This window comes from Ornithodoros turicata, chromosome 1 (genome assembly GCF_037126465.1).
Source record: "Ornithodoros turicata isolate Travis chromosome 1, ASM3712646v1, whole genome shotgun sequence".
In the NCBI taxonomy this organism is placed as follows: domain Eukaryota; kingdom Metazoa; phylum Arthropoda; class Arachnida; order Ixodida; family Argasidae; genus Ornithodoros; species Ornithodoros turicata.
The window spans coordinates 157,316,466-157,339,480 of record NC_088201.1 but is presented as its reverse complement, the minus strand read 5'-3'; the positions used below and the strand labels follow the sequence as shown (position 1 = coordinate 157,339,480).

The window sequence follows — 23,015 nt, the reverse complement described above, 5'->3', positions numbered from 1 at the left end:
CCTCTCCGAGAAAGTATGCAACTACAAGATGACTAATTACATAAAATTCAATAATGAGCTTTCTAATTATAGGATTTCATGCAAAAGCAGGAGATCAGAATGAGAGATCATCATAGTTGAAAGCCATTCCACGTTTAAAAGAATCCTGAAACATGCACGTGTGTGAAGATATCCACCCCCGAATTTTGATATGCAAATGAGCCGAAACTGAAAAAGCGCGCCTGAGAAGCGCATCACCTTTGCCGACAGAGGCTTATCTGGGTGAGAAACTGGTTTGTCTGGTCCGCAGGTGGGCACATACTCCAAACATCTCGATTGCCCCAACTCACGTGGCCCCCCTGACGTGAAATGACGACTGTACCAACTGCGTTCCAGGTCGCTGTGGTTTCGGCTCATTTGCATATCAAAACTCAGGGGTGGATATCTTCACACACATGCATGTTTCAGGATTTTTTAAACGTCGAATGGCTTTCAACTAGGATGGTCTCTCATTCTGATCGCCCTCTTTTGAACGAAATTCCCTAATTAGAGTTCATTAATAAATTGAGGTATTTAGTCATCTTGTAGTCGCCTGCTTTCTTCGAGAGGATGTCAGCCAGGCCGTAGAACTCGGCTGTAAAAACAGCATCTATTTTGCTCCGCTAGTTTATAAAAATTCTGTAGCAAATAAAAATAAATACCCTGTGTACACGGTGTTCGACGAGATGATGTAATTAAATTCCTAAAAATAGATTTTGCTTAAGAAAATTATGAAACTGCTTCAAAAATTTGGTAAGTCAGCTCTTAAAATTGTTAGAATTTTAAGAGCTGATTTACCGAAAGAGTATAGGGTAGCAATTTATCGCCGCGCGCAAGCTGCTTATGAAAAAAAAAGCTATCCAAATAAGAGCTGAAGACAGCTGAAAATATGTCGCTGGATGAAGCATGTCGGGTGAAATTTGTGTTTGCGAGAAGCTTTGCTCCACCTTTTTACTCCGGGGTCCACCTTTACTTTAGACAAAGCGGAAAGGTCAAGATCTACTCCAAGCGACACAGCCCATCATTATCAGTGGCTGACTTCTCATAACATACACATTGATAAAGGCGAAAGGAATGACTGGGGCATCGTTTGTTTTCTCTTTACACATGAGGAAGTGTATTTGGAGTGTAGCTGGCGCACTTTTGCCCAGAGACTGAATTTTGGCTTTCAAAATTTTTTGTCAAAATGTTGTGAAAAACCGTGTGGTTTTGATCAGAATAGACCTATCCCTGTTTACAAACAAATGACGTCAGATGGTACAACTTGGTAGATTGGAACTACTATAGCAAAAAATCAATGTCACAAGAACGCCACGTTTAAAAGTGGCATCTGATGCTGTAAGATTTTTTAGCAATTCTTTACATATTATTAGTTGTATGGCCTTTTTCTGCTCCATTCTGCCGGAAGCCCTATCTTTTCGGTAGCCCTTTCTAAAGTTGGCTACCAGGCTCTTCCATCCTCTCGAGCCTGAAGGGCACGAGTTTCTCTCGGAGTGCACGTGGTGTCTCTATACAAAGTAAGCGCGCACTAAGTCGCAATAACAAACAACATTCAGCACAGGATTATGACATTGACTTTGAGACGATGCAACTCTTCGGATGAAGTCGCCTTTTCTTTCAACGGTGGACTGGGAACGCGAATGAAGACAAGAAAGCGACTAAAAACGTGACCCCATTTGTGTGTACCATTAATGCAAGAAGCCACCAGCGACCTTCATGAAGGAATATGGCTTCGTGAAACGGCGGTGTTCTCCGCCCGCGCCGTTTCAGTTTCACTATGTCTATCAGCGTCATGATTACATCACGGTGACGGTTCTCCGGTGGAGGTCTATAGAGTGTTGTCCCCAGAGGCTTCTGAATTCAGGGGAAAAAATGCTGCCTTTGCTGAGCAATGTTTAGAGATTCACTATGCAACTTAACTTAATTAATGCGTGCAAACAGGCTGTTTGTGCTGCGTGCCTCAGTTCCCGCTTGTTGACTGTACTTCCTTCAACATTCTATTTTTAGGATTAGTCTTACCAACACTGCAATGCGGAAACCCATCCTTTCAAGTCCCTTACTGAAGAATGGAGCTGTGGCCCGTCTTATGCACGCATGCGTGAGCAAGTCTGTGAGGCAGGAATAAGTCTGGGGTAGTTGGTACATTATGCCTAAGGTTCTTCGTTTTCGGGTTAAACCCGATTTTTCACGATAGCTCCCCCTGAACAAATTTTCAAGAATCTGGGTAAAACCCGATGTCTACCCGAAATCCTTGCGGTCCTTCAACTTGTGGTTGTAGGTAAGCTGTCGGAAAAGTCAATCGTAATGTCAGGAAAGAGAGATATTTGTGACAACTTATTTGTAATCCTTTGATAATCCCCTCCTGCAGGAGAAAAGACGAGATTTTGTGGAGCTCGGACATGTGTTTGAATACCACGGTCATTCACTGCCCCAGTTCCGAGCGGGAATATAAAGATTATTGTTTTTCGTCCCAGTGTCACAGCAGTGCCTTGTTTCATGTGCCTTTCGTTTCACCCGAAAATTCCCCGATGGCATATCAGGCAGAGGTCGAAGTGCCCGATTTCTCCCCGAGTTCTCTTATGTAAATAGCACCCGATTTTTACCCCTGAATTTGAAAAATCATAAAACCCGAAAACGAAGAACCCTAATTATGCTTGGTGTTGAGGGGCAGCAGTAGACAAAGCCATGGGTTAGAACACATAAAACAGCCGGCACAGATGGCAGTAGTGGTGTCTGGTATATGTGTTCTAACCCACCTTTGTCTGCTGCTAATCCTCAGTACCAAGCAAGTCTGCATGCAGTAATATTGCATTGGATGTCTGTGTAGTTTGTTTCATATTCGTTGTCTTTTTACACTCTTATTATGCAAGCAGGAATCGGTACCGAAACTGAACTGGAATAAATTTAAGCGGTTACCGGTTCACGAAACGATTCAGAGTTAATGCGCGTTGTGAGAGATCGGAACTAAGATTTACACAGCGGATTGAGCCGTGTTGCCAAACAAATTCGAAACTGAAACTGAACAAAACAAAACAAAACTGTGCGAAGTATTTGCTCCTCACAGCTACTGCGTTCATCCAGTTTTTTTTTTTTTTTTTTTGGGGGGGGGGGGTTGGCCTTTTGGCAGTTATAGTCTTCCTTGTGCGCGATTTTTGTCATCCAGCAACCCAAGTTTTCATTTTGTGCTCTAAAACTAACGGTCATTCTGACAGGGACTGGACTCACGACAAGACAAGAGTTGTCGTCAAATAAGAGAGCTACTATGAAGGTAGCCCCTTTTACACCGACTTTGTCTTGTTGTATTGTTGACTGATTAGATGAGTCACAGAATTTGTGCGCCCATCTTACATACCAGATAACAACGCTCCAAATGTATATTGTTTCGTTGACTACATGATCTTCCTAGGAAGAAACCGCAAGCGATACTGCCCCGACGACTGTTTTATAGGCCGCGCGTTCGGAAGCAGAGGATTGTATTGTCATCAAACAAGAGAGTATATTGGCATCAAATGGAAGGCCGGCCACAGGGGCAGGCTTCCTGTAGCATCTCAAACAGACTCGAACAACATTCTGAATACCAACTCTCGCCCAGCGACTAAGGCTGTTTAGAGATTGCTATACGCGTCCGTTCCGCAATGCAACAGACCATGACACTGGAAAGCTGCAAGGGGGAGAACAACACGAGGATGTGGACACCTCATAGGTTAACATGGAACTTGCCATTGTCCACCCTGAAGAGGATGTCAGAGGTCATCCAGCGACGGTGAAACTCAACTGCTCCAATCACCGCATGCTCACTGCAAAGAACTCTGCGAATACCGGCGTTAACTAGCCGAATCACCTCCTGCACACTGCGGTTTTGCTGCGCGTGCACTCGTCGACAGCGTGAAATCCACACTTGGTAATTGATTTCGACTACCAAGAGCACAAAATGCCGCCTATCCCGCTGCGAGACAGGGAGGGGGTACAGACCACGAACTGTGCTCCACTCAACATCCGTCAGGCTAGAGAGGCCTGCTACACGATGCCACAGGGCACCCGGCAACAAACATAAACTGAAAGTATGTTCCGCTGACTCCCTGTACTCGCAGAAGGGACAGCCGGGTGACGTTATACCAAAACGCTCACGCAGCGGCAAGACGTCATGCGCTAAGCGCCACTGAAGACTGGCCCGACGGGCGTCCAGCCAGCCAGCAGTGGTCGTACGCCACGCTATGTGGCGCTGAATACGCGTCGAGTTCGAGGGTGGCCGATTAAGCGCAAGAAGTGCCATGTAAAGGCGCCACACAGGCCATGATGTTATGTCATCATCAGGGAAAGAAGCTCGCAGGCTGCGCATTGCCACGACGTATGCCTTCAGGTGGGGAGCCACGCACTCTGAGCGCGAGCGAGTGTGTGTCAGCTCAGAAAAAAACAAAATCAAATGTCAGGTCCTAACAGAAAAGTTAGTAGACCTTGAGTAGGATGCCGCTGCTCTAGGAGACCATGAAAGATCGCGCGCAGACCTAAGGAAAGGCACTTCACTTTGAAATCGGGCACCAATAGGCCGCCATCTACGCGATGCCGATACATACGACATCTTGATACCCATTCTACGGAACCGCCACAGATAAACTGAAACCCCGCACGTGTAGCGGCCTGGAAGAGTACTCCGCGGAGGGGTGGAGATATTGGCTAAATATCAATATTTACTCAGAAACCAAGGCGCGCTCTGCAGGTAATGGGGAGTACGAGCTCTTTCAAGTCCCGGAGGACAGGAATACTACGCATAGGAACACGTGCCCAGGTACTGGGAGATGTTCAGAAAGGCAGGAAATCATACCCAAGAACGCGCACGGCATTCTTCACAGGAATACCAAAGGGTGCGGAGCACGACGGGATGAGGTTGACGAAAAGTAGTGCGCTTTTATCTCTATTGATCTGTGCATTAGAAACCCTGCCGTAGCTTTCAATTACCTGAAGAACATTCCCGATAGCTTCCTCGTCGGTCAGGATGAGAGATAGGTCGTCTGCATACGCAAAAAGCGCTAACGCGGATGTGCCCGGAAGGGCAAGCATGCGGAATGCAACCGAGGGTGCGAGGGACTGGAAAAGCGGGCTAAACACTAGGGCATACAGTGCCGGTGACAGGGGGCTGCCCTGGCGGACACCCACCTTTATAGGGAAGTTAGCAGAGGTACCCCCATTGACACCAATGGAAGCTGACGCACCAGCATACAGTGCTCGGAACCACGATATGATACCGCGTTCAAACCCACTCGCCTCCAACACACGGTACATGCATTCATGAAGCACACTATCAAAGGCCTTCCTTTGGTCAAACGACACTAAAACACAAGGTCGCCGCCGGCTATGTGCCCTGTACAAGACGTCTCTTAAAGCCTGCGTATGAAGCGTGATGGATCGCTCAGGGACAGCACAGGCCTGGAAAGGAGGAATGACTGTACCAAGAACTGGAGAGATGCGTTGCAAAATCGCTTTTGATAAAATTTTGTAGTCAGTATTAAGCAGTGAAACAGGACGACAGGCATGTGGGTCTTGTTTTTTGGAAGCATCCTTGCACAACAAGGTGACAATGCTCTCACGCATGGACGGACAGAGGAGACGTCGTGCCAAGTACTAATTCAACAGAACTGTCCAAGGCCTCCGAAGAGTGGACCAGAAGCATTTATAAAATTCAGCTGGGAGGCCATCGGAACCGGGAGACTTTCCTGTGTGAAGAGCTTTGACGGCAGCAGTATATTCGTCGTCAGAGAACGGAGCTGCACTGAGCTCGATACGTCGTGCGTCCGGCAAAAACGCTCGACCCTCGACGCCGGTAGGCTGCACGGAGTCAAAAAGCGCCATAAAATGATCACGCAGCAGTGATCGAACTCCATCAGGGTGCTCCTGAACCGAACCGTCGGTTGCAACAAGTTGCTCGATGACAATGGGGGACCGACGGAGGTAACGGCCCAGCAAAAGGCGAGATCAATATGCTTCTCGCGACCAGCGCTCGACAGTTTGTGCTGCCGCAAACTGGTCCCAGAAACGTAACCTCAGATAGGCTAGCCCCCCTAGCACGTCGTGTATGGCTTGATCATTGCCTGGGCCTCGCGACCCAGGATGGCGCAAAATAGACAGCACTTGCCGGAGGTGCACAAATTCCTCCCGGCTCTCCCTGGCACGCCTAGCTCTCCACTGACGAAAAAGTGTCGCGGTTCCTAATTTGGTCTCTTCCCACCATTCCGGTGAGACTAAAGTGTCAGCGCAGCGATCAACAAGGAACGCTTTGACGTCGTTACGAATTTCTGTGTCTCGCAGTAGCTCAGCGCAAAGCCTCCAACAGCCGGATCCGGAGCGAGAACCTCGCAACCCAGCGAGCGAGAGACGCACACCCTCATGGTCAGAAAGGTCTCCAGGGAAGCACATCACATTTCAAAACATGGCTACCCAAACAAGGAGAAACGTACAAACGGTCAAGTCGGCTATGTGCACCTTGAGCATTGCACCACGTGTACTGGTAAACTCCAGGATTTATGTGCGAAAATGCATCTATGAGTCCTAGGCCGCCAACTAATTGCAACAGACCCTGGTTTACAGGCCTGCTTCCACTCCCATGACCGTCAATAGTGCAATTAAAGTCCCCCGCAATCACAAGGTTTGGGTTACCCAACACCAAATAATCGAATCCCCTAAAAAATTCCGTACGGTCACCCCGGCGGACCGGAGCGTACAAATTCACAATTCTGAGAACTGTGCCCGCTAGGTCAAACTCAACCGAAATAACGCGACCATCCCAATCGCGATCAAACCACTTTACCACGCCGCGACAAGATGGAAAAATTATAATGCCAGCCCCTGACCGACGAGGTGAGCCATGACTAAAAAACACCCTAACATGATGGTTCGCCTCTAAATTCCTAACAGCCTTTGCTGAAAGAAAATGAGTTTCTTGCAGCAAAAGAATATCAATGGAATGACTAGAAGCCCACTGTAATACTGAAAGTTGCTTTCTACAGCGAGAAAAAACCCTACAATTCAGCGTAGCCACAGAAAGTGCCATAATTTGAAATAATGCCCTCACAAAAACTACCATTACAAGCATGTTGCTTCCTCTGAGACAACAGCTGACGCCTCTGCCTCCATGTCAATGTCACTATTTTTTGTTGTTTTGACCCCACGCTTCGTCGTCAGTCGAAACAGATACGTCGCTCGGGAACCAGCGACCATCATCTACAGCAGGCTCTCCCCGAGGCACCTTCTCGCCCCCTACTGTGACGACTGCATCACAGTTGTCAAGGTCACACTCATCCTCACTTGAGTCGCTCGGAAGCGGCACGGAAACTACGGAGGACATCCCTGCCTCCACCCCATCCACTGTGTTAGAAGCGACAACAGCTGCAGGCTCCAATGCCACAGAATCCGCGACCTCCGACACTACATCCGCAGAAGGCGCACTCACCGGTCTCCGAGACATTTGGAATACCCACCACACGGGACGCCCAGGTTTTCACCGAGCATGACTAATAGCGTCCTCGATAAACTTGCTCCGGAATTGCCCCGAAACCACAGTGGTGCGTGGCGCTCTACACTGGCGGTGCCCTGGGCGGAGGCATTATCGAACATGAAGCTGCACTGCACTGGTGGATCTGATGGATACTAGCATGCGCCACCTAGAGATATGGGCTCGTTGTGGCTCGTAGGCTGCGCGACCCGTAGCGAGAGGCACCTGGCGAGCGGCACCGATCGAATGCCATGCTGACGATGACTGTCTGCTGCTACTTGCCCGGCTACACCTGGCTACTTGCCGCTTCCGCCTTCCTCCGTGCTTCCGGCAATCGCGATGCTTCTTGGGATTGCACTCTGGCGCTCGGCCGCTTTTCTCGGTGTGGGTTCGGGGCAACTCAGTGCTGCACTGAACGGGTGCACTCCTTTAATCGAGGACGTTCAGTGCGCACCAGTGCAGTTTATCGAGGATGGCAAGCCGCACCAGGTCGCACCGGGGCGCACCAGTGCAGTTTATCGAGGACGCTATTAGCAGCATGGTCTCCCCCACACCTACGGCAGGGTTTCTCACAGGTAGCATGACCTACCTCCCCACACCTAGAGCACACAGGCACCGAGCAGGACTTTTTAAAATGTCCTGACTGCCCACACCTAAAACAAGTTCTCCGCATGCCTGGGTAGCGAAATATAAGTCGCCTACCCCTAACGCGGATGAAGTTTGGCACCGGAGACTACATTTCCATAATCACACGGCGGTTGCCGGTCTCTATGAAATTGAGCTCCGGATGGTCGTATGTCTCGTGGACAATGTCCTTTACTGTGCCATACTGGCCCAGCACTGACACAATGTGCGCGTTATCCATACTAACCGGTGCCTTAGACACCGTAACTACGGTGAGGTTGGTTTCCAAAGAAACCAAAGGCATGACAACACTACTTACATCTACAGAGGCCAAACCTTTCAGGGTTGCAGCCCCTTGGAGAGACATATCTTTGAGCTCAAAATCTGACTCATCCTGGTGCTGAAAAGATCGAATACAGCCATCAGGAGCCTTCTTCACCAGAGCGAGAAGGAATTCCACGCGTGACACTGCCGACGGCAGTGTTACGCGAAAATCGAGCGGCCGGCTGGCCATGGCACACACACGCCAAAAGAATGACACAGACTCGCAGCTCAGCTTCGCACCGCAGCTCAGCTTCGTCGTCGTTGTCGTAGGCTGTAGGCAGAGGGTTAGACCTAACGCTGGTGAGACAAGAACATAAGTCACAATGTAGCGTATTACACGGAGCTTGAACTACACATGTGACGGTGTGGTAAATAATCGCAGTCATTAATTCTGACGTGGTTGCATCGGGTATAGTCCACCACATATAAGGTGACAAGGGATTTACGAGTATATTACTCTTCTTCCTCAATATCTTCAACATGTGCGACACTTCTACTTTGTCCGCAGTTCCGACGAAAACTTCCTTGCAGTTGTAATTGGCGGTCACATTTCGTATGGTATACTGGCTGCTGCAAGTCCCTGCCCAGTCCCTGAGCAGGATGTAACGGGGTATATACGATGAGTGAACATAGGAAGTTAGTATGGTACCATAGCGTTGCACCTGAAATATAGACCTGTCACACGCAGTGTTGCTGTGAACCATTGCTGTGTCGGCAACAACAACAACAAAAGTACATTTGTGTTGTTTGAGAATCGTAAGGATGTGCTTGCTTTTAGCCCATGGCAATTTGCGTAAAATTCACTTTCCTGAACCGGTTGGAACCGATATTTTGCTCTGCTGCGGAGCTGAACCCGAACCAAACCAATATACCTGAACCCGAACCGAATCGAAAAAGATAACGGTTCCGATCCCTGCATGCAAGTGAACGACATCAGTATTGTGCACTGATGGTGGACACGAAAGGCTGGAAAAGATGGACAAGCCAGAAAGCAGTCATGGAAGAATGTTGTTTTCTTCTTGTTTTCTGTTGCCCATGAAACCCTGAGGATTTACGTATAAATCTCAATTTGCAGAAATGTTAATTTTCTACAGCAGAAGGCTAGAAGCTTTAATGATAGTGTGCGTGTAGTACAACATGCAATGTTGTTATAGATTGCAATAAACTTTGCAAACAGTACCGTGTCTTCATTCCAACATACTAGCACTAAGCTCAGAGCACCAATAAAAACCATACAGCCATGTACATACTTTAAAAATCACGGCACTTTTTCAGGATTATGTTAATTTCAGCCCTTGAAGTGTACATTTCTGTGTAGTGCAGATCTTCGAAAGTAAAGCTTTTGGTGACCAGATATGTCACAGCACTGGAGCTTCATCGTTGCGACAAATTTGTCAAATAATTTTACCGTATGTTATTCCTTCATAGTACATTTCAACGGTGGACGTATACACCCATCGGTTCATCTCACATGAGCCTAGATTGTCCCTAGGGGCATTTATGCAGGACGTGGAAAACCACCTTATGGCTTTGGATGTGCTCTGCAGCGTGATATGGGATTAAACATATTTCACTTCAGATATCTGATCTCTATTGAATTCTGTATTGCTTCAGGTAGGTCCTACATCACCTGAATGATACACTACACATGGCACCACGTTGGCCTTATAGATCAAGGCATGGAAGTTCAAAACATCATCCGTGTGGCCATATACAGGTGTTTTTCAATATAGTCTACAATTAGTCAGCTATTAGACATAAAAAATTAGACGTCTACTGTACGTTCAGAAATTATACATCTATTGTACGTCAAAAAATAGATGTCTACTGTGCAACGTCTGAGCGATGTCTAGTAGACGGCTTTCTGTAGAGGTCTAAATAACGTATAGGCTGTTAGACGTCTATAAGACATCTATACGTAGCCTTGGCCACAAAGTTTCGTCCTAGGCATGTTTAGACGTCTACTATCCCACCATGTGCTGCCTGGGAAGCCAGTTACCACCCAAAAGGTGAAACGACTCTTCCCGTTTTTCTGAGTATGTATGCTTGGGTACAGCTGCAGGAGAATAACAGTATGCCATTACACATGGCCTTGATGACAGTTCAAATGCATGTTTAGAGATACATTCTGCTTCTTACACTCATCGATTAGTCATAATAACAGGGACCAGATTGCTCTCAAGTAGTCCACACTTCATTGTGTGAGAGTTAGCTGTCACGTATAACTCCCAGTGGCAAGGCCTAATTTATAGCATGTAACAGTGAGATCCGCGACACCACAGATAAATAGTGGGAGTACACTTAGGGCGAAAACTGATCAGCTTGGGCACCGCAGTCGGTTCGAGACTTTCCCAAGCGTCTGTCCTGTTCTGCTCGTAGCGGGTCCCTTCAAAGTGTGCCTGCAGGATAATAACACATTTTTTGTGAGTGCATAGGCCTCAAGAGCGAAATTTCTCAGCTGAACACAATTGACGTAAGCACATGCAAATAAGAAAACCCGCGTTCTCTAAAAAACAATAACTACCGTGGTAAAAAGCTGCGGGATTTGCGTTTTCAAGTGTATGCAATACACGCACACTGTGGAGACACGTTGTGGTCGCTGAGGAAGCAACTAAAGTGAACTAAGTACACATGCTGAACACTTACGTTACAAATGCGTGAATCCTTCGTTGAGTCTCATTCGTCTTGCTTGACTTTAGTTCGACAAATTCGTAGCTTGTGTTGGTCTGTCAGGAAGCAATCTGACTTCCAGCCATTCCTTTGAATGATTTCAACACCATGGGACACAGCCTCCAGCATGGTGACTAGGGCGGGTCCTGGACACGAGATGGCGGCTTCCGAGATCGACGGCGGTGTTTACTTCTGCAAAAGGTGACTCCACCCTAAACAGAGGGCGCACGTTTTGGGACATAATAGTGTATCTTCCATCTAAGCGCACCGAACAACAACAATAAATAAAGGACAAGAGACGATGACATGGGATGTTTCCCCATGGTAGAAACAGTACCCTAAAGCACGTAAGAAGTCCAACACCAATGGAGTGACATTGTTGGAGACCTATTTTTATTTTAATACCTAATCATCGTATTTTACGTTCTTCCTGCAGAGCGAAGACTTCCAAATGCCTGACTTTCCGCTCTCTCCTGGAGCATACCTTGTCTGGGAGGGCGACGCCTCGGGAACGTAAGTCGTTCGGAATTATTTATACCAAGTTCTTGTCTTGTAGTTATGGCATACAGGTAGGATAAACGATATTCCCGTTTAATGTCACTGGGATCCCGAATGGCATTGCCAACGAAGTACCTGCCACACGACAATTTGTAACTCCATTAAAAGGACGGTCGTATCTGTTTCACTCGATTTCAAAACTACAGTATCATTTCATTCCACGTGGACCACTGGCCATTGTACTGGCCACCGTTACATGACTCCTCGTGTAACGCAAAATTCAGCGTCAGCTGTGCGTGTGGCGAGAGGCCGGATGAAAGTGTGTAGACAAATTTATTTAAGCGTGATGGTATTGATTTGTGGTCGCTGAAATGTTTGGCGAGGTGACTGGTGTCCTGAACGAGGGGGCTGTTCTGGGTGGGTTGGCGAATGTCGGTGCACAGCGTAAGGTCCAGTTGTTCGGACATGTCACTTGGAAAGCGGTGCTCTTGACCAGTGAAATGTCCTCATTGAAGTCTCCGAGGACGAGAAGCTTGTGCGTGCGGTAAGGCGCGAGTACATACACGATACAGTGCCGCGCAACATTAGAGAGTTTTAGTGCATCGTACGCCATCGTCTTTGCGCACGTAAGGGATAGCTTTGGTGGTTCTGCGCACGCCCATAACAGGAAGAGAGCTCCGCGCAGTGCGCAGAACCACCAACGCCATCCGTTACGTACGCCATCGCCTTTGCGTGCGATGTTCTAAAACTCTCCATTTCCCGGCCACCGGCAAACTTTGGTGACGTAATTTGGTTTTCATCTCACTTTCCATCTATAACGGTTGTAAACTGGTGGGATTCTCCTCCTTATTGCCAGCGCTGAGCACACATGCGATAAGCGTTTTGTGCGGACATGCGAATGCCGCCGGGAAAAGGGAAGTCTCCAGTCTCGGGAAAGTCTCCCCTGTTCGCCTCCCCAGCTGGCTGCTCACCACCTAGCGGGCCCCAGTAGAAGCACCCAATGAATGGCAGTGACAGCAGACGACAGGTACATTTTCCGCTGACCCGAAGCTGCCGCAATTTCCCTTGTGTGCAATGGATTTTCGCAGCTTACAGAACTCAAACAGCAACAGCGCTGCTCAATTCCGCAGTGAAAAACTGCGGAATTGAGAGAATATTCAATGTCGGTGAAGAATATTCAATGTCGAGAAGGTGAAGAGGAAAAATATATCACAGGAACGGCGTGAACGAAGGCAACAGGAAACCACGCGCGAGTTATGTTATCTGTAAAATTTTTGAAGCGTGTCTCGTGGAAGAAGGCATGAAGCAGGGCGATTTATTCATTGGCAATCATTGTTTTCTCCGCCATCTTGAGGACGACGCAAGCGCATCTAATGGTAGTTTGAGAGGCGAATAGAGCTGATGCTGTAAAAAAAAAGGAGCGTGGAACTTTCAGCTACTGAGCATGGAAAGAGGGGAATGTAATGTAGCGACGACTACCTCTGCACTCAGGAACTCAACACCACGCATATTTTCATGATTCACACTTCAAAGTGCACTTTGAAATTTGGATTTTCTGACGCATTATTTTTAAACTGTTCTATGGGATCTATCGGATAACTCTATATCAGATCGGACGTATGTTCGCTTTCTAGTTCTGGCCATTACCTCTGTTCGCTGAACCTGGTCCCAACGGCCACATAATCAAGGATCAGCTTGACGTCCCAAATCAAACAGAAGCTAAATTCCCCCGATAAATGTTCGGACGTTGTGCGCTTTCAGTTGATCGGGGCTTGCAGGTGGCGCTGACCCATATCCCCCAAACGCTGGTTTCATCCGAGCGCCCAGAACCACCGAAAGCGGGATACTTGAAAGAACACGCTTCCCCCGTGTTTCAGGGAGAGGAGGAAGAGCGAAATGTTTCTGAGTTACCTGGAACGGCGGAGCGGAATGAGAGCCATCTTAGTGGTGTTCACGAGAAATAAAGGGAACGACCGTTTCGATTGTCCCACTGGTGCTGCGGGGGTGTCCTCGTTGCCATAAGCTGTTGACTCTGCATTGCCCTCAGTTGTGGTTATCATCATGATGTTTGTTTGTTTTTGCGGCGATTATGTAAAGACGTATGCCGATATCGCACGGATGCGATGCTTTTATCTCAATCATACACGCCACTATGGTCGCGTTTGCTCAGTGAGGCACTTTCAGAATCCTGTTAAAACAAATGAGGATGGACGGAGTCTAGTGGCAAATTTGTTGGGTTTGCTGTCCACCTTTGCATGTATCGATGAGATAACAGCATCGCATCAGTAGTAAAGGACAATCCCAACTTTCACACAGAGAAATGATTGCAGCTTTTGCACGTGTACTTTTAAATTACTTGAAAATTCTTTTTAAATTACTCATTTTAAAGTAGTGCATAATGTGAGTCAACGTTGAAGTTGCGGGCGTTTCTCTCTGCAAAAGCTGGGATTATAAAAAAAAGTAAATAGAAAGAGTGTGAACAGTGATCAACAATTTAATTGAAAATCAATGTCACCATCCTAAAAAAAGAGTCCGGAACAGTCGTCGGCCCACGATGGTTGCAGAGATCGACGACAGGTGGTTGACTAGTTGCAAAGAATCACAGAAGGTGGCGCCACCGTCCTCCTTGTGACCACCAGTGTGGGACATTAAGGGACGTCATCATGGCATGTCTGGGCAGGTTAGGACAGCTCTGGATAAACCAGGAGACAGAGGAATGGAAACGTTTGTGGACGAAAAACCAAAATACACCAAGAAGGGACACCATCAATACCTAACAACCAAAAGGACTAAGCACACACCACATCAGCCAACTGTCCACCACAGCAACAGTCACCAGGAACGCAGAACGGCATGTCCGTTGCATCCGACAGCCAGGCATAGAACTGAATCATCATGCTTTTTTGTCGTCTACAAAGTCACGCATCTGTCCCCCTAGCGGGTACTTTGCGAAGTACAATCAAAGTTCTTTGCAACAAACTCCAAGGGGCCCTGGGAAATATTTGTTGTAAAGGTGATTTCGTTAAAAAGGAATGTGCAGCGATATTATAATTGAGACTGACAGTACTAGTCGTGATGCATGAGAACGTCAGTGCTAATCGCAAACAAAGCGTGGACAAAGTTATCAAGTCAGTTCCATCCAAGAGGCTGGCAGAGAACTGAATCGTAATGCTTTTTCTCCTCTAAAAGCCACACATCTGTCCTCCTTCTGGTTATTTTCAGAACTAATTTAATCGCAAAATTGTTAAGAGTCATTCTAGCACTAATCCTGTTCAGATCAAGGGTGAGCCAGCACTAGCATCAGCAGCATCAAAGTTTGTAAGTTTTTCCACGTACACAACACTCCCTTGTCGTAAATCCGCTCGACACAAAATTCACCAGAATCGACGCACACTGCCCACCAGTGATGAGCCACATGTTTGGACCCCGTGGAGGCAAAGTGAATTCTACAGAGGCTACAGTTTCTGACTAAACGCCAACGTAACTGCTTCGGAATCAACGCGTGCCATCCACGAGTGAGGAGTAACACGTCTGTACCTGCGAGAGGCTAAGAGAGAAGTGAATCCTAGAGTCCTCTGCTGGCTTGCTCATTGGTCGTGACATCGTACCATTGACTCAAGCCTGCACTTTTCTTTTCCACTAGCGGCCAACTGCTAGGGACAAGGTGCACCTAAAACAATGGAGCCACGGTACGACTTCATCACTTCCTGTCACTTCCTTTTCAAACCTGCCTAGACATGCCATGATGATATCACACCTAACGTCCCAGGATGACCAGAACTGGTGGTCACAAGGAGTATGGTGCCGCCACCTTGTGTAATGCTTTGCAACTAGTCAGTCACCTGTCGTCAATCTCTGCAAGCATCGTCGGCCGATGATCGTTCCCCACCGCTTTCCGCAAGCCTGTGCCGTTGATTTTCAATTAAATTGTTTGTCACTGTCCACTCTCTTTCCATTTACTTATTTGATTATAATACTAGCTTTTGCACAGAGAAACGACCGCAGCTTCAGCGCTGACTCAGGTTATGCACTGCCTAAGAATTAGTAAATTAAAAAGTAATTTTAAAGTAATTCAAAAGTAAATGTGCGAAAGTTGCAATCATTTCTCTGTGTAAAATTGGGAATATTCTTTACTACTCGCATCCGTGCGATATCGGCCAGCATGCACCTTTATATAATCGCATGAAACCCAATAATCGCAGCATAATCGCTGCAAACTTCGCGATGATAACCACAGTTGAGGGTAACGCCTAATGGCAAGGCGGACACTCTCGCAGCACAAGTGACGCAATCGAAACACTATTTCCCTTTATTTCTCCTAAGCGCCGCTATAGGTTGGCTCTCTTCCCGCTCTCTCGGTCAAAGCGGCATTCCAGTTAACTCTGCTGAGAGCTGAACTTCCTGCAACTGGCCAGTGAGGGTCACGTGACCCTTGCCCTCATATGAGGCCCTGGCTGATGCTCATCCGATACTCAAAATGTCCATGTAGCATAATGTATGCTATTTCTACAGCTTCTTTTGTTCTCCCTCGAGATGTAACAGATATGATGGATATAAAAATGATAGCTAAAGTACGAAATCTGAAGCCTGAGCTTGGGTGGGTAGAAATTACATGACACTCAGCGTGTATAAGTCATATCATTTCTACCTGTCCAAGCTCAGTGGAGAAGCTTGCCAAGGAAACGTATGAACGAGGTGGCGTTCAAGAAGTGATCCGAACAAAGAGATATTTCAAAATTAATTTCGTTCCTATTGACGTTGCTGACGGGAGAAGCACTATCTTCGGGAGCTCATGGAGGTCCGCTTCATGAGGCATGGCGAACGCACATGGTATGAATGGTATGTTCTGTGGCTGGAACACCATAGCAGGACGCGAAAAAACACACAAACCACAAGCGCCTTCTGAGAAGTTTGACAGTTCAGATGGTATGTTGATTTCGCGCAGTCATACTGCTTGCAAGCTTTCTCTCAGGATTGTTCCAGCCGGTTAGTAGCGTGTGCCAAAAGCCCAGAGCCTACAAAAATGTTTTCGAAAGAAATGGGCTTTTGGTTGATTTGGGACGTCGGTGGAAATGGGCGTTTGGAGGATATGAGCTGCTACCCATATTATCCAGGGCAGAATACACATCTTTTCCTATGATAGTAACGAAGATCTCCAACCAAGTATTTGGATGAATAGTCTTGGTAATTCTAATATAAACAAACCGCCATTATAACGACTATGGCACACATAGGATAGGGTTGGCGTGGGCACGGAATGGTTCTCAAACATAATGGTCAGAGTATGAGGACGTGAGATTCTGTGTATTGGGTGCCATGGTTTCATAGCAAGTACAATGCAATATCTTTCGAGATTTCAGTTCATAGTTGCATGTATAGGTCAGGCACTTGTAGTGCACAGTTATCTTCACTTTAGTGAATGCACTGCGTAAATGGTATTAAAAACTGTGTTGTCAACAAGCACAAACCAATAAAATAGCTGCACGAAGCAATCTTTGTGGGATGCTCTTTTGAAGGGGCCTTTCCTCCGGGGACCATTTTGCCGGGGCCTTTTTGCTGGGTACTTTCTCGGGGGCGTTTTCTTCCGTACCTTTTCTCCTGTGCCGCGGCCATGCGTGCGTCTCATATATTTAAGCCCTGAAATCGCATGGTGTGTATTTGTCAAACGAATGACAGCGGTGGTGGTGGTGGTGATAGGGCTTGCCGTTGTCGGCCTCACGTATGTGGGCAACGTCACGACTCACGCCCTGGGGGAATGTGCGTCCTGGGCCGACTTTTAAGGGAACTGTGCCGACATATGTCTGAAAGCGTCTGAGGAAAACCCAGGAAAAACCGCAGACAGCACAGCCGGCACCGGGATTCGAACCCGGGTACCTCCCAGTCTCGACGTGACATGGCCAGCACGCTAACCACTGAGCCACGGGAGCTGGTGAATGACAGCGGAGCGTGGGCAAAGCGTGGGCATTCCCTCAAATGAACGGCAGAACAATGGGCACGTGACCGAAACACTTGTAGCAGCCCCAGCGGTGCTATCATCATCCTCGTTCATCACCTCGCGCCCGCGTAGCCGCGGAAAATAAATCAGTTGGGCTCTCGCCGTCAAACCAGCCGGTTCTCTTTGTCTCTCCTTGAGTTCCAACAACTGGTGACCCGAACGTTCCGTGACCGAACATTCTAGAACCTTGGCCCGTGCTCCGCCATGCCTCTCGGGGACCCGCAAGCCATCTCTGCTCCATCCCCGACGTCTTCACTGGCTGCTGTCGCCGTGGAGCTGCCCCCGTATTTCGACCGCAACCCAGCTGTGTGGTTTCTCCAAGCTGAGGCGCAATTTAACTTGGCTGGCATAACCGCACAACAGACCAAATTTTACCATGTCATTTCTGCCCTTACTCCCTCTGCTGCGAATGAAGTCTACGACATACTGGCAAGTCCTTCCCCTTCTACGCCGTATGACCAGCTAAAGAAGGCTCTTCTCCAGCGAACGACATTATCAAGCCGCTTACGCCTGCAACAGCTTCTGTCGACAGAAAAGCTCGGTGATCGCAGGCCCTCTCAATTACTGCGGCGCATGCGACAGCTGCTCGGCGATCAATCAGCTTCCGTGGACGATGCCCTTCTGCGTGAGCTCTTTCTGCAGTGACTCCCGCAGAATGTACAAATGGTCCTGGCCACAGCGGCTGACATGACTCTCGACCAGCTGGCCACTCTTGCTGACGCGGTTATGGAGGTGGTCAATCCAGCTGTAGCTGCTGTGTTCCCTGCATTGCCCCCTTCGGAACCTGCCCGACCTCAACCGCGCCAGCCCCCGCAGTCCACCATTGACGACCTTTGTCGCGAGTTCCGCTCCCTGGCCGCTCTCATAGCCGCTTCCCACGCGTCAAGACCAGACACCCATCCCCGACGGCAAAGTCGCGACCGAAGTGTCCGCAGGACAAGACGGTCCCCTTCCATCAACCGTTCCGCCAGCCGAGACCGCAGTACTGCAATGTGCTGGTACCACCGCCGCTTCAGTGCTGACGCACACCACTATTTGCTACCTTGCTCATGGCAACAACAGGGCAACCAGTCGGCGGACCATTGATGGCGACCAATGGCCCAGGCTCTTCCCCCAGTCGCCTCTTCTACGTCCGCGAGCAAGCTTCTGCCCGACGTTACCCCATTGACACTGGGGCGGAAGTTAGCGTAATCCCCGCAAGCCGTACAGACCGTCGACAACAATCCTTGTATTCCCTTGCTGCAGTGAACGGTTCCCGAATCCCGGTCTATGCCCAGCGGTCGCTCACCCTAAACCTTGGTCTCCGACGCACCTTTCGGTGGATTTTTCTCGTGGCTGACGTAGCCCAACCCATTATTGGAGCCGATTTCCTTACCCACCACCATCTCCTCGTCGATATGCGCCGTCGGAAACTCATAGAATCCTCCACCAGCCTCACTGTGTCGGGCATACGTTCGTCCTTGCAATCGCTTCGAATTGCCTTCTACCAAGACTCAAGCAACCCCTTCCTCGACATCTTGAGGGACTTCCCGCAGCTAACTCGCCCTCCTGACTGGACCCGGCCCGTGAAGCACAGCGTGGTTCATCATATCGAGACCACAGGTCCCCCGGTCTTCACTCGTCCCCGCCGTCTTCCGCCGGAGAAGATGGCCATTGCACGCGCGGAGTTTGACCACATGCTGGAAATGGGAATCATCCGCCCATCCTCCAGCAGCTGGGCGTCGGCGCTGCACATGGTGCCTAAGAAGACCGGCGACTGGCGCCCCTGCGGGGACTACAGAGCCTTAAATCGCGTTACCATCCCCGACCAGTACCCCATCCCCCATGTCCATGACTTCACAGCATCCTTACATGGCGCTACTATATTCTCCAAGCTGGACCTCATACGGGCATACCATCAGATCCCCGTTGCCGAGGCAGATATCCCAAAAACGGCCATAACGACCCCTTTCGGGCTCTTCGAATTTCCACGGATGCCATTTGGCCTTCGTAATGCAGCCCAATCGTTCCAACGGCTCATCGATCGTGTCATTCGTGGCCTGCCGAATGTCCTTGCCTACATCGACGACATTCTTGTGGCCAGTCCAACACCCGAACAGCACGACGCCGACCTGCGCCAGCTACTTTCCCGCCTCACCGATTTCAGCCCCATAATAATAATCAACGTTAATAATAATAATAATAATCAACGTTAACAAGAGCGAGTTCGGCGTTCCCGAATTGGACTTCCTGGGCCATCACATTTCCTCGGCTGGCATTTCTCCTCTACCATCCAAAATCCAAGCGATCATAGATTTTCCGCAACCCACCAACTTGCAGCAGCTACGGACATTTTTGGGGATGACAAACTTCTACCGCCGCTTCATCCCGCACTGTGCGGAGATATTAAGACCACTCGAATCGTTCCTGTCCATCAAGCGCTCCGCCACCTCGTCTCTGTCCTGGACCGCAGACGCTTCTGCCGCATTCGCCAACATCAAGGAAGCTCTTGCTGACGCCACCATGCTGGTGCACCCGGTACATGGCGCACCAACCGCCCTCATGGTGGACGCTTCCTCCACAGCCGTAGGCGCGGTCCTCCAGCAGCGGACATCAGGCGATTCTGGATCATGGCAGCCCCTGGGATTCTTCTCCCGCAAGTTGCGTCCACCGGAAACGCGCTATAGTACCTTCAGTCGGGAGCTACTCGCAATTTACCTTAGCGTCAAGCACTTCAGACATTTCCTCGAAGGCCGTGCTATTTCAATTTTTACGGACCACAAACCGCTCGTCTACGCATTCCGTTCTTCCGGAGCCAACTACTGCGGTCGTGAGCAACGACATCTTGCCTTTATCGCAGAGTTCACCTCAGACATCCGCCACATCTCCGGCCCCCTCAACCCCGTCGCCGACGCCCTCAGCCGCGTTGACATAGAACTCTCCGCCCTTGCGTCCGCGCCGCCTGCACTTGACCAGCTAGCCGAACTTCAAGCCCAAGACGAAGAACTGAAGTCTCTGCGGTCGGCGGCGTCGACAAGCTTGATTCTTGAGGACGTAACCTTCCCCGAAGCTCGTACCTCAATCTGCTGCGACGTTTCCCGTGGCACTCCTCGACCATTCCTACCCCCTGCAGTACGCCGTTCGGTGTTTGATCACCTCCATTCTGTGGCGCACCCCGGTATCCGGGCCACGCAACAGCTAATTTCTTCCCGTTACGTCTGGCCTGGTATGCGCTGCGACGTCAAGCGCTGGGTTCGCTCTTGTCAGGCTTGCCAGAACTCCAAAGTCACCCGGCACACGACTTCGAACCCTGGTCGATTCCTTGAACCGGACATCCGTTTCGCGCACATACATCTCGACCTCGTCGGCCCTCTGCCTCCATCAAACGATTCCGCTATGTCATCACGATGATCGACAGGTTCTCTCGATGGCCGGAGGCCACGCCTATTGTTGACATCTCCGCTAATACGGTAGCACCTGCCTTCGTCCAGACATGGGTCGCCCGATTCGGCGCGCTCGCTACCATTACAACGGATCCAGGCAGGCAGTTCGAGTCCCGTCTTTTTGCCGAGCTCTCCGCCCTGCTGGGCGGACACAAGACCCGTACCACGGCATACCACCCCCAAGCTAACGGAATGGTAGAGCGCCTCCACCGAAGCCTTAAGACTTCCCTCAAGGCCACTACCACATGCCTTTGGACAGAAGCTCTGCCTCTCATACTGCTGTCGCTACGAACAACCGTCAAGCAGGACCTCCAATGTACCCCTGCTGAACTTGTCTACGGGACCACGCTCCGTATTCCCGGCGCCTTCTTCCCACCTTCTGCCCCAACCACTCCAGTCGACATAACTTCCTATGTCGAGCGACTACGGTCCTGCCTCGCCGACCTCCAGCCCCGTCCCCCCCCCCCCGCTCTAGCCCCCGCCCGTCTTATCAGCACCCTCTCCTGCAGACGGCTACCCACGTCTTTGTCAGACACGACGGGGTGCGCAAGCCCCTGCAGGCCCCGTACGACGGACCCTTTCTGGTCGTGTCCCGTGGCCCCAAGCAGTTCACAGTCCAAATAGCCAACCGCACGGAAACGGTCTCGCTCGACCGACTCAAACTGGCTTTCCTGGACGACGAAGTCGACGCGCCCCAGCTTCCACCACAGACTGTTGATTCCCCAATCCTCCCCAGTACTTCCCCCCGCCACACCCCTCAACGACGTGTCCGCTGGGCCTCCTCGCTACTTCATCTCATCAACCGCTACGCTGAGGGGGGAGCCATGTAGCAGCCCCAGCGGTCATCATCCTCGTTCATCATCTCGCGCCCGCGTAGCCGCGGAAAATAAATCAGTTGGGCTCTGGCCGTCAAACCAGCCGGTTCTCTTTGTCTCTCCTTGAGTTCCAACACACTCGTACATGTCGATCCATACTGAGGAACCCGAGACGAGAGGGACAGAAAAAAAGGGGCCAAACACAGCTGAAGGTTTATTACAAGATTCGGACATCTAAAGCGTCAAGTGGGGAAGAAGCAACCGCAGAACTTCTCTAAAGTGGGGCTGAAGGTCAGGAAAGGTTCCTTCCCTGACCTTCTGCTTCGCTTTAGGGAAGTTGTTGTAGGGTAGAAATAAGGAGATAGAGAGGGGAATAGCCCGGCAGTCATATTTGAAGCCACCCTGGATAGCGCCATGTTGACCTTCCTTGCCTTGTTTGCAAATGGTGGACATTAGGATCTCATGTGGTGAGCGTCTTTGCGAGCCTACGCTCCAAATTCCGCGGCATTTATTGGTTTCCTAATGCCGCCAACAATGTTTGCCAAGCCTGCTGAAGAGATACTGTGATAGTCACACAATGCTTTACAAGATGACAGCAGTTTTTTGCCATGTTAGATACCACTTTAACGCTCCTTTAAAGGTTGGAGCCTCGCTAAGGCGGTTGTACACTCTATTCATGCATTCTATGCAACAGCCGCTATCTCAGAAAATTTATCTGTACGACAGCCCGAGCTCCAAGTGTTCTTGCATAACAATTTCCTTCCCAATTGCCCTCATAGTTTTCAAGAAAATAAATATTCAAAATTACGGGCAACACTGTGTTGAGGTCACCACCAGCTGCGCATTGCTCCTCAAGTACGGAAATAAAACAATTGCTACAGAACACAAGACGTCGGCTATGTGTCGGTTACGCAGCCCTCAGGAAGTCGGTCGAGGAATACATCACCGTTGCTAGATAACAATAATAATAATAACAAAAAATAATAATTTATTTCCACATTCTTGTGGTGGAGCCAGAGGCAAAAAAGCTCCACAGGAGCCTGACAAAGGCCTCTGACACCTACAGCCTGGCAGCAATTTCATTACACTTGTAGATGTAAAAAACATGACCAAAATTTTCATCAGAGAATATTCGAAGCTTATCAATACGACAACAACAACAA

General features: G+C 49.3%; 1 protein-coding gene across 1 annotated transcript in view; it reads left to right on the top strand.

Annotated features, from left to right (window-relative positions):
• The window catches only part of LOC135371598 (uncharacterized), a 111,717-nt gene that overhangs the window by 61,793 nt on the left and 26,909 nt on the right, over positions 1-23,015 (top strand). Inside the window, exon 5 of the mRNA XM_064605595.1 lies at positions 11,559-11,635. Coding sequence (XP_064461665.1) covers positions 11,559-11,635 — 77 coding nt within the window. The remainder of the gene's footprint in view (positions 1-11,558; positions 11,636-23,015) is intronic.